At 41.2% G+C, this 11536-nt stretch overlaps 1 protein-coding gene across 2 annotated transcripts in view; it reads right to left on the bottom strand.

Moving 5' to 3' along the window:
* Positions 1-320: 320 nt before the first annotated feature.
* Positions 321-11536, bottom strand: part of TRPM1 (transient receptor potential cation channel subfamily M member 1) — a gene marked incomplete at both ends in the record, with an annotated part of 135458 nt that continues 124242 nt past the window's right edge. For both annotated transcript variants that reach the window (XM_082648546.1, XM_082648545.1), the window contains one exon: positions 321-1578. In XM_082648546.1, the coding sequence (XP_082504672.1) occupies positions 321-1578 (1258 nt within the window). The remainder of the gene's footprint in view (positions 1579-11536) is intronic.

The raw sequence follows: 11536 nt of genomic DNA, 5'->3' as shown, positions 1-11536 counted from the left end.
TCACCCAAAGGCATTTCTTTGGCTATTCGTTGCCCCCAGAAATAAAGAGATGAAGCCATTTATCGTGACTGGAGCATTATCACTTCCATTGATCCTACTCCAACTAAAAAAGCTAAGTTTACTAACATGTGCTAACAAAACGTTAAGTTTAGTGCATTACATGTTAAATTGTAATGCACTAAAATTAAACTCTAAATTTTAAATAAGTCCAAATTGTCAAACGTTTTTAATGAAAATGATTTCAGAAATGGATGATGTTTAGATGACCAAGATGGGACTCATCAGTTGTTCTGACTGAAAAATCAAAGAAACAAAACTCATTAGCATTCAGTTTCTGAGGAATTTTTCTCTCGCTTAACTTTCAGGTCTTCCGTTGTAATTCTGGACACAACTGCTAAGTTACTTACACTGCTGGCATGTCTAGATCTGTCTAAGGTGCCCTGAATGGCTTTAGCATTCCTAGGATGGCCGTGTAAACTTTTTGACCTTAAAGATGGGAATCCCAAAGTTTGGTGTGTTTTCACAGACAGTAAGTTTTCCTTGTCAGTTCTGTCAGTAACAGCTAGTGACAAACGAGAGATCTGAGGGCCTGTTTCAGAAACACAGTTTTCATCTTCGGTGTCTGTGAAATGCCCTTGATGCTCAGCCTGCACTGCTGTTTCAGACCCAAAGGAAGGGATATCCGTGCTCTGAGAACGCATAATCTTTTGAACTTGATACCTCCACTCTGTGGTCCATTGCTCAACCGTGGAGGGGCACGTTTGGTCCCCAGCTGCACTCCACTTGTTAACCCCGCCGACCAGCTTTCTTCCCCGGGAATATACAAAGCTTCTGGACTTCATTGCTTTACAAGCACTGAACGTCTCATCAGGGTAATAACGGGTCACTTTTGTTTCTTCCAGGGGATAAGAAATGGTGCCTTCTATCTTCGTTGTTTCCACTGTTAGCTGAGTGCTTTGAAAATCCGAATTGTTCTGTCCGTGCATAACATCTGTTTGACTGAAACTTGGGGAGCTCGTTTCTCCTCTCTTAGAGTCTGCCTGCCTTTCATCATCTTCAGCTGAAATCCCAACATCTGGACCTAATTTCGGCTCTGAGGTGCTCTTCATGTTGTCTGATGCAAGTCGATCGCCATCTGGGGATGCTGGCGTGCTCGTGCTGGGTGGCAGGCGAAGGCTGCCCTGACGCTCTGGGACCAGGTGCGTTCTTTGGTCCTTCTCTTCCTTCACACGGAAGGAACCAACTTTTTTCCTGAACCCTGTCCCTGGTGGCATGCAGCGGGAAGCATCCTCATACAACTCCTCCCCGTTGAAAAGATACCTGTACATGCTGTAGCCATCGGCACTGTTGATGCTGCTTTGCCTTAGAAGGTATGTTGCATCGCACTCAGAAGAAGCCCGGGACCGGGTCTGTATCAGGTCGGACTTGTCGATTCCTGCGAGGTTTTCCAGTGCATTTACCATTCTGCTAGATAGTTCTTCCAGTTGGGAAAGGCGAAGGTCAACAGTCTGCAGGGAAGTTTTCATAAAGTTTTCTCTTTCGTTGATTTCTTCCAACCTCATGGACATATTTTCAACTCTGGCGGATACAAAGGGGTAGGTTTATTACACTGAGATGAACTAAGGATTAAAACCAAAAATATAATGTTATTGTTGCTGTATGATTTTGCAGGCTTTTGGGAATCATGGGCTGATTGGGGCATATTTTTAAACTTCACACTCTCCTAATATAACTACTGAAAATTACAGTGAGGAGCATCAGAAAATAATAGAAATATGGTTAACGCATATGGTGCTATTTACTGTTCATTGCTCTAAATGCCTTATGTATTCATTAATACGTACTCACCGAGGTCCTATTCTAGGCTTGTTTAACCCTCACAACAGACCTATGAAGAAGGCACTATTATCACCATCCCCATTTTACAGATGAGGAAATCAAGTCACGGAGGGGGTAAGTAATTTGCCTACGGACGCACAGCTGGCAAAGAGTGTGGCACCAGCAGGGGCACCAGCTCTGGTCTCTCATCTGGTACATCACATTGCCTCTGATGATAAAGGGAGACACTAGCAGTTAGGTTTCTGAGTTTTGAGTATAGCTGTCAGCAATGAATGGTTATCATGACAAAATAAATACAATAACATCCTTATTTGAAGTTCAGGGAATTCGGAAAATGAATTGTTAATAATTAAGTTCAGATTCATCGCTAATTATTAGAGAAATGCAAATCAAAACTATAATGAGATAGCATCTCATGCCAGTCAGAATGCCTATCATCAAAAAATCTATGAACAACAAATGCTGGAGAGGGTGTGGAGAAAAGGGAACCCTCCTACACTCTTGGTGGGAATGTAAATTGGTGCAGCCACTATGGAGAACAGTATGAAGGGTCCTCAGAAAACTAAACGTAGAGTTGCCATATGATCCAGCAATCCCACTCCTGGGCATATACCCAGAGAAAACTGTAATTTGAAAAGACCCCTATGTTCACAGCAGTACTATTCACAATAGCCAAGACATGGAAGCAACCTAAATGTCCATCAAGAGAGGAATGGATAAAGATGTGGTGTATATATATATATATATATATATATATATATATACACACAATGGAATATTACTCAGCCATGAAAAGAATGAAATAAGGCCATTTACAGCAGCATGGATGGATCTACAGAATATCATAACTAAGTTAAGTAAATCAGACTGAGAAAGACGAATACCATATGATACCACTTATATGTGGAATCTAATTATGACACAAATGAACTTATCTATGAAAGAGAAGCAGACCAACAGACATAGGGAACAGACTTGTGGTTGCCAAAGGGGATGGAGGGTGGGGGAGGAATGGATTGCAAGTTTGGGATTAGCAGATGCAAACTGTTATATATAGGATGGATAAACAACAAGGTCCTACTGTATAGCACAGGGAACTACATCCAATATCCTGGATAAACCATAATGGAAAAGAATATATATATATATGTATAACTGAATCAATTTGTTGTAAGAAGAAATTAACACAACATTGTAAATCAACTATACTTCAATGAAATAAATTTTTAAAAAGACAAAAAATTAAGTTCAGATTATCAGATGGTTTACTTCAGGGACAAGAGGTCATTAAATCATCTGAACAATACCAGTAACTTTAAATTGTTCGCTGTATTTAATAATTGGTATTCCCTTATGGGGTTGTAAGAAAGAAAGATCATGACAGATTATAAATATCTGCTGTTAGATTTTTTTAACTCCTAGAAGATCAGGCAGTAGCCTATGAGACCATAGTGTTGCCTGAACTGAAGCCTGCTGGTGTAGACTATATTTTATATTTCAGGAATACATACACTATGAATTCTTTCCATCGGCTTATGAAATTTAACTCTAAAAGGCAGCAAGTTATGCCCAGGACCTGGGACTACCTTCTAAAAGTTGAATTTGTCCTGGGGTAGCCAGGCAGAGGGGATCCTGGCTCCCACTGAGAGCCTCTGGACCCTCTGCACCCGACAGTGTGGTGGTCTGTTCACAAGCTCATCCGTGGGTGAAGGCAAACACTTTGTACTTTCGTTATCTGTTGCTTCTTGCCCATCTTTTATCTTTCTGTGGAAATGTATAGGCAGACTTTAAGGTCACCCAGTTTGCTTCGAGTCTGTGTCTAATATGGCTTTGCTACCCTCTCTGCATATCCTTCTAAAATCCCTCACCTGCGCTTGCTTTCCTCTCCTCTACTTCCTGATTACCTGCTGCTCTTCTTGCACCGTTTCCGCCCTCCGCCTGACTGCATCTCCTGTGCTCTCCCCACTCTGCTGCTTCTGCAGCTACCTTGTCCTACATTCTCCCAGAACTGCTTTTGCACATGTTCTACTTCTGTTGGCCACATTGACAGCTGCGCTCCGTTGTGTGGGAGGGTCCTTGGCTTCCATTCTTAACCCTTTTCATGAGGAGAGGACTATTTTTATGTCCCTTAGGAAATCACATCATCTGATCAGGAAGGGTCTGGCTTCCTGGAAGTTTGCCACCAGGAGGACCAACTTCGCCAAATGCACCATGTATGAGGAGACGTGACTTCCTTCTTTAAAAGCTTCCCTACTGGGATTAACAGATGCACACTACTGTATTTAAAATAGATAATCAGGGGCTTCCCTGGTGGCGCAGTGGTTGAGAGTCCGCCTGCCAATGCAGGGGACACAGGTTTGTGCCCCGGTCCGGGAGGATCCCACGTGCCGTGGAGCGGCTAGGCCCGTGAGCCATGGCCGCTGAGCCTGCGCGTCCGGAGCCTGTGCTCCGCAACGGGAGAGGCCACAACAGTGAGAGGCCTGAGTACCGCAAAAATAATAATAATAAAATTAATTTTTAAAAAAATAGATAATCAACATGGACCTACTGTATAGCACAGGGAACACTACTCAATATTTTGTAATAAGCTATAAGGGAAAACATATATATGTGTATGTATAACTGAATCACTTTGCTATACACCTGAAACCAACACAACATTGTGTTAGTTTGTAAATTAACTATACTTCAATAAATTAAAAAAAAAAAAAAAGCTTCCCTACCATAGGGAACCCGACAACAGGTTCTAAGTGTTCCCTGTCCTGTATTTCAGGGACCATCAGAAGAACTTTGCACTCTTAATTTTCCATGACTTCAAGTCCAACTTGGTTTTCTCTGTTAAATGTCATGTCTCCTTGCTCACTTCAAATCTACTTCCCCAAGGATTCATTCCTTTTGTGTTAAAAACCGCATTGCCTCTGGAACAGACTTGAAATCCTTTAACAAACACAACATTTAGAGATTAAAGCAGCTGTGCAAACTTTTAAAAATAAATAAGCTGGTAAAATATAGATACGTATCTTTCCTCTCAAATCTTTTATAATTCTCTGCCTGTTTTTTTCCTTGTGTGACCTAATCCAGATAACAGCATTGCTGGCCACTCACACAGAAAAAGGAAACCTCAAACTCATCTGATTCTGTCTCCTTTACACCTCCCTAACCTCCCTCCCCCTGCGTTGAATAGGTTTTCAAGCTCCGTGTAGGACCCCTCTTTAGGTGTCCCGTAAATGTCCCATCCCTACTGCCACCCCCTTAGTTTGAAGCTGTGGAAGAAACAAAGCTTCACGATGTGGTTTAGGTTAAGAAAAATTGTCAGATGCTATTTCAAGCTCGTCGTAAACAGCAACCAGGTGGAGACAGCACATTTTAGACAGCTATGCCAAATCAAGGGAAGTCGTATTGAGTTTCTAGAGTATGTGTGAAAGAAGAAAGAAAAAAAAAACTGAGGTGAAGTTCACTTCGATCTGGAATGCTTAACAAAAAGGATGCGTGAGGAACTATCTCCCATGTCAGCCTTGTTCTGTGACTTCCCACAATGACTTAGACATGTTTCACAAACCTTGACATGACATCCGTAGATGGAAATCCAAGGAGAGATTTCCATTTCAGATGGGGAAAGAGAGGCTCTGTAGGAAACAATTTGACAAGAGCCCCATATCTATTGACACACTGAATGGCAGGAAAACATATAAGAGAAATTTATCATTTACGACAGAGCTCATAGTGAGATATGAGCTTTCCAAACTTGCGACATCTTTTTTTTTTAATTTATTTTTTATTTTTGGCTGCATTGGGCCATCGCTGTTGCTCATGGGCTTTCTGTAGTTGCGGTGGGTGGGGGCTACTCTTTATTGTGGTGTGCGGGCTTCTCATTGCAGTGGCTTCTCTTGTTGCGGAGCACGGGCTCTAGGCGCGTAGGCTTCAGTAGTTGTGGCTCACGGGCTTCAGTAGTTGTGGCTCGCAGGCTCTAGAGCACAGGCTCAGTAGTTGTGGCGCATGGCCTTAGTTGCTGCACGGCATGTGGGATCTTCCCAGACCAGGGCTCAAACCCCTGTCCCCTGCATTGGCAGGTGGATACTTAACCACTGCGCCACCAGGGAAGTCCCTAACTTGTGACGTCTTAATTCTGCTTTCCTTTAGGCACAGAATGAAATAATTTTTCAGCACAGAACAAAAAACTGTTCTAGGTCCAAAGCGATTTGTTTGGCTTTCCCATTAAATAAAGTTGATTTCGTCTAAACGACATATTTCTAATACGTCATATTTCTAACATCATGTTTTCTTTTTAAAACTGTCATACAGTAAATTGACTATTTTTTATTTTGGTGTACAGTTCTATGGATATTAACATGTATAAATTTCTATAACCAATGTCATGATCAGGATCCAGAGTAATTCTACCACCCCTCAAAACTCCCTTGTGCTAAATCTTTGTTGTCACACCCTCCCCTCCCCTTAATCCTAGCAACCACTGATCAGTTCTTCATCCCTATAGTTTTTTATTTCTGAGAATGTCAAATAAAGAGAATCATACAGTAGGTAACTTTTTGAGACTGGCTTCTTTCTGCATAATGTCTTTGACATTCACGCAAGTTGTTGCATGTGTTGTTTGTTCCTTTTCCTTGCTGAGTAGTATTACATGATATGGACGAACACTTAGGTTGTTTCTATATCTTGGCTCTTGTGAATAATTCTGCAATAAACATGGGGTGCATATGTCTCTTTGGTAACCTGTTTTCATTTCCTTTGGATAAATACCCAGAAGTGGGATTGCTAGATTGTAGGGTAGCTCTATCTTTAATTTTTTGAGGAAACTCCATACTGACTCCCAGGGTGGCTGAACCAATAAGTTTTCATTTCTCTGGGATAAATACCTAGGAGTGGTTCTTATGATGAGCGTGTGTTTAACTTTCTAAGGAACTGCCAAATCAATGCTGGAGAGGGTGTGGAGGAAAGGGAGCCTCCTGCACTGCTGGTGGGGATGTGAACTGGTGCAGCCACTGTGGAGAACAGTATGGAGGGTCCTCAAAAAACTAAAAGTAGAACTACCATATGACCCAGCATCCCACTCCTAAGCATGTATCTGGAGAAAAATATAATTCAAGAAAATACACGCACCCCAGTGTTCATAGCAGCACTATTCACAATAGCCAAGACATGGAAGCAGCCTAAGTGTCCATCGACAGATGAATGGATAAAGAAGATGTGGTACATACATACAATGGAATATTACTCAGCCATAAAAAGAATGAAATCATGCCACTTGCAGCAACATGGATGGACCTAGAGACTATGATACTAAGCGAAGTACATCTGACAGAGAAAGACAAATATCACATGATATCACTTATATGTGGAATCTAAAATATGACACAAATGAACCTATCTTTGAAGCAGAAACAGACTCACAGACATAGAAAACAGACTTGTAGTTGCCAAAGCGGGGGGTGTGGGGGAGGGATGGATTGGGAGTTTGGGATTAGCAGATGCAAACTATAATATTACATATAGAATGGATAAGCACCAAGGTCTTACTGTATAGTGCAGGGAACTATATTCAATATCCTGAGATAAACCATAATGGAAAAGAATATAAAAAAAGAATGTGTATATATATATATATATATATATATATCTGAGTCTCTTTGCTGTACAGCAGAAATTAACACAACATTGTAAATCAATTAGACTTCAATTAAAAAAAGAAACTACCAGACCATTTTTCAGAATTTTATATTCCCATGAGCAGTATATGTGTACCAGCAGGTACTCAGTGTCATTTTTGGCACTTGGTATTACTGATATTTAAAAATTTTAGCTACTGTGATATGTGTGTAGAGGTATCTCATCGTAGTTTTAACTTGCATTTTACTAATAACTAATAATGTTGAACATAGATTCATATACTTATTTGCCAAACTTATGTTTTCCCCGGTGTGTCTCTTCTAATCTTTGGCCCATTTTTCACTGGGTCACTTCCCCCTTATTATTGTTTTGAGAGTTCTTTAGATATTCTGTACCCAAGTCCTACAGCAAATGTATGATTTGCATATGTTTTCTCCCAGTCTGTACCTTGTTTTCCATTGTTCTAGCAGTGTCTTTTGTAGAGCGAAAGATTTTTATTTTGATGAAAACCAGTTTATCATTTTTTATCTTTTATGGATGCTTTCTGTGGGCTGTGATTTCAGTTTCAGTTTAGTTTCAAAACCTTTTCAGTGGGCTTCCCTGGTGGCGCAGTGGTTGAGAGTCCACCTGCGGATGCAGGGGACACGAGTTCGTGCCCCGGTCCGGGAAGATCCCACATGCTGCGGAGCGGCTGGGCCCGTGAGCCATGGCCGCTGAGCCTGCGCAGCCGGAGCCTGTGCTCCGCAACGGGAGAGGCCACAACAGTGAGAGGCCCGCATACTGCAAAAAAATAAAAAATAAAAAAATAAAAACCTTTTCAGTGAAAGTACTCCCTGAACTCTAGGTGCTGAACAGGTATAGAATGATGTGACCATATGAGTAGGGGTGGTTACAAATCTTCAAATATTTTTTATCCGTATCTCAGTATATCTAGTACCTAGGGGTTTTGACTTTGAATCTTATACCACTAAACCTGAAAGGAGTTTAACTAAAATGCATTTTTGTTAAGGCACTGTGAATAATGTTTTCCATTCCATTCAAATAATAGGCACGACAATCTATAAAATTTGTGGAACTTCTGTAGTGACTTCCAGGAGAATATATGCCTATGTAGGGAATAACTTTATTGGACTTTCATAGACTCTGATCTATTAAATATAATGTCCAAATTCACGTTCTCAAGGTAAGAGTCCTGTGTGTCTTTCCTAAGAACAGAACATAGATGCTGGGAGCTCTGTAGTAAGCCAGTTATTAAAACTTGTTTTATGTACAGTCATCTTGTCATGTGCAACGATCACCCTTTACCTGCCAGGCATCTCATAAATTACATGGGAACATTTCCTTAATGATAGAGTTAAAAGTTAACACAAAAACTTAATGTTAGTGGAGCAACAAGGTCCAGTTCATACTTGACGAAATCCATGTTTCAAGATCCCATGGTCGCCTATATTGAGTTTTAAGACTATTCCTACCCTGTCATTTAATTTCAGGATCATAAAGTTGTCTCATCCTGTCCAAATTCTACATTCAGCTATTTTAATTTCCATCTGCTTCTTCATATGGGGCTGCCTTTTAAGTTTAGTAATTGTAGAGAGAACAGCCAGGGTAGAACCTGGTTGTGCTTACTTACGGAGTTTTTATACGTGAAAGACTAAACAAAGAACAAGACTCAAGTCTTAAATCTTCCGTCCTCATTCTTTTTAGTAAGCAAAAGTCTGAGTAGTTGCTGAAAGAATATTAAGCTCTCTGGGATTCTACCTCTATGCTGCATCATTTATACACACCAACATTGCCACACCTCAGACCTCCTTGGTTTCTAGAATTCAGATCATCTAAATCATTAGCCTTTTCTGACTATGTTCTCTACTCTGGCCAGACTCGGGTCAGGCACTCAGTGAAGCTTTTGTTGATATATCCTGGGTTGTCTCTCCCTTACTTCCAACATAGTAGTGACAATCCCTAAGCCTTCATCTATCACGACTAGGACTCCAGGGCTGGGCAGGAATAAATGGTGGCTGGAGGCGATGTAATATGTTTATGCTGCCATTTGCAAACCCTGACATCACCATGGTACCTGCAAGGTCCCATCAACCTCCCTGTTGCTGTGCCTCATGCATCACTCATTTTCTGCATCCTTGCCCTTGGGCTATAGTATGTCACGGTCACCTATGAGAGTCACGGAGCCACACTGACTTGGCCCAATACAAAGTCACAGCTGGGTTGTTATTATTCCCACCAGGCAATCTCTTGGCTAGCAACTTTCCTACTGCATTTTCCCTCGAGGTGAACTCAAATCCTCTCTACTGGCTTCAAGTCTGTAATGTTGCTGGGCGGGTTCCTTTCCACCATTCTTATTGCTTCTTCTTACGTGTCGGAATTTTCCATGACTGTAAAACTCCTGGCCTCTCTCCAGCGTTTCATTTAATCTGTGTACCGGCTTACTTAAGTGGTTTACTTTCTAATTGTGATTTTCTCTTTCGCATAGATTCTTACTTCTTTTCTATTTAGAGAAGAACTTTCAATATTTCCTGTAGGACAGGTTTGATATTGCTGTATTCTTTTAGTTTTTGCTTGTCAGAGAAATTCTTTCTCTCTCCTTCTATTCTAATTGATAATCTTGCTGGGTAGAGTATTCCTAGGTTGCAGAATTTTCCCTTTCAGGACTTTGAATATATCTTGCCACTCCCTTCTGGCCTGCAACGTTTCTGCAGAGAAATAAGCTGATAGCCTTATGGAGTTTCCCTTGTAATTAACTCTTTGTTTTTCTCTTTCTGCCTTTAGAATCCTCTCTTTATCTTTAACTTTTGCCATTTTTATTATAATATGTCTTGGTGCAGGTCTGTTTGGGTTTATCTTGTTAGGGACCTTCTGTGCTTGCTTTCTGTATCTGGATATCAGTTTCCTTCTTTAGGTTTTGGAAGTTTTCAGCCATAATTTTTTTATTTTTTAATTTTTATTACACTTGTGGCTGTGGTTTATTGAAGTAAAAGGATAGAAATTAAAAGAGAGAAAAGGGAAAGATGTGGGGGGCATGATTTCCAGGAGAAACCAGGTGCAAGCGTCCAAAACTTCTTTCCCAGGGGAGTTGCGTGGATGTGCTTAATTCTCTGAGCAATGATTTGTGATAAGATGTGCAGCCAGGGAACTAGAGGAGCTCACCTGAGCCTTGGTGTCCAGGGTTTTTACTGGGGATCAGTCATGTAGACATGCAGTGCCAGCATGATTTCTCTCAGCTGTTCAGACTCCAGATCCCCAGGAAAAAATAGGCATTCACCATGAATCATATTGTTAGCATAAACTATTTGACCAAACTGATACTGCTTGGCCCAAGGCCTCAGGCCTACAACACTCTTACCAGGCAGAGTATTCTTTTTTTATTTTTTGTGTTGTCACATGCACTTTAGTAAAGATGCATCAGTCAATCTGGCTACAGCTCAATCAGATCCATTTAACAAATAACAATAATTAGTGTACTCAGAGTCACACACTTGCTTTGTGTAGAAGGAAGGGCCTGTTCACTAGAACACAGAATGCAATCCCTGACAAAATCAACATTAATACATGTGAGAGCCCATAATTTCTTCAAATACATTCTCAATCCCCTTTTCTCTTTCTTCTCCTTCCAGGATCCCTATTATGTATAGATTGGCACGTTTTATATTATCCCATAGGTCTCTTATATTGCTTTCATTTTTTTTTTCATTTGGGTTTCATTTGGTCAATTGGGTGATTCAGCCTTTCATTTACTCTTTTTTTAAAAAATAAATTTATTTTTGGTTGTGTTGGGTGTTTGTTGCTGCGCGCGGGCTTTCTCTAGTTGCAGTGAGTGGGGGCTACCGTTTGTTGTGGTGCATGGGCTTCTCATTGCAGTGGCTTCTCTTGTCGGGGAGCACGGGCTCTAGGCGTGCGGGCTTCAGTAGTTGTGGCATGCGGGCTCAGTAGTTGTGGCTCATGGGCTTAGTTGCTCCGCAGCATGTGGGATTTTCCCAGACGACGGCTCGAACCTGTGTCCCCTGCATTGGCAGCGAATTCTTAACCACTGCGCCACCAGGGAAGTCCCTCATTTACTCTT

The sequence above is a fragment of the Grampus griseus genome (genome assembly GCF_964374135.1).
Source record: "Grampus griseus genome assembly, chromosome: 2".
Classification (NCBI taxonomy): Eukaryota; Metazoa; Chordata; class Mammalia; order Artiodactyla; family Delphinidae; genus Grampus; species Grampus griseus.
Note: the sequence above shows the minus strand (reverse complement) of the source record. Positions and strands in the feature narration are given on the sequence as shown.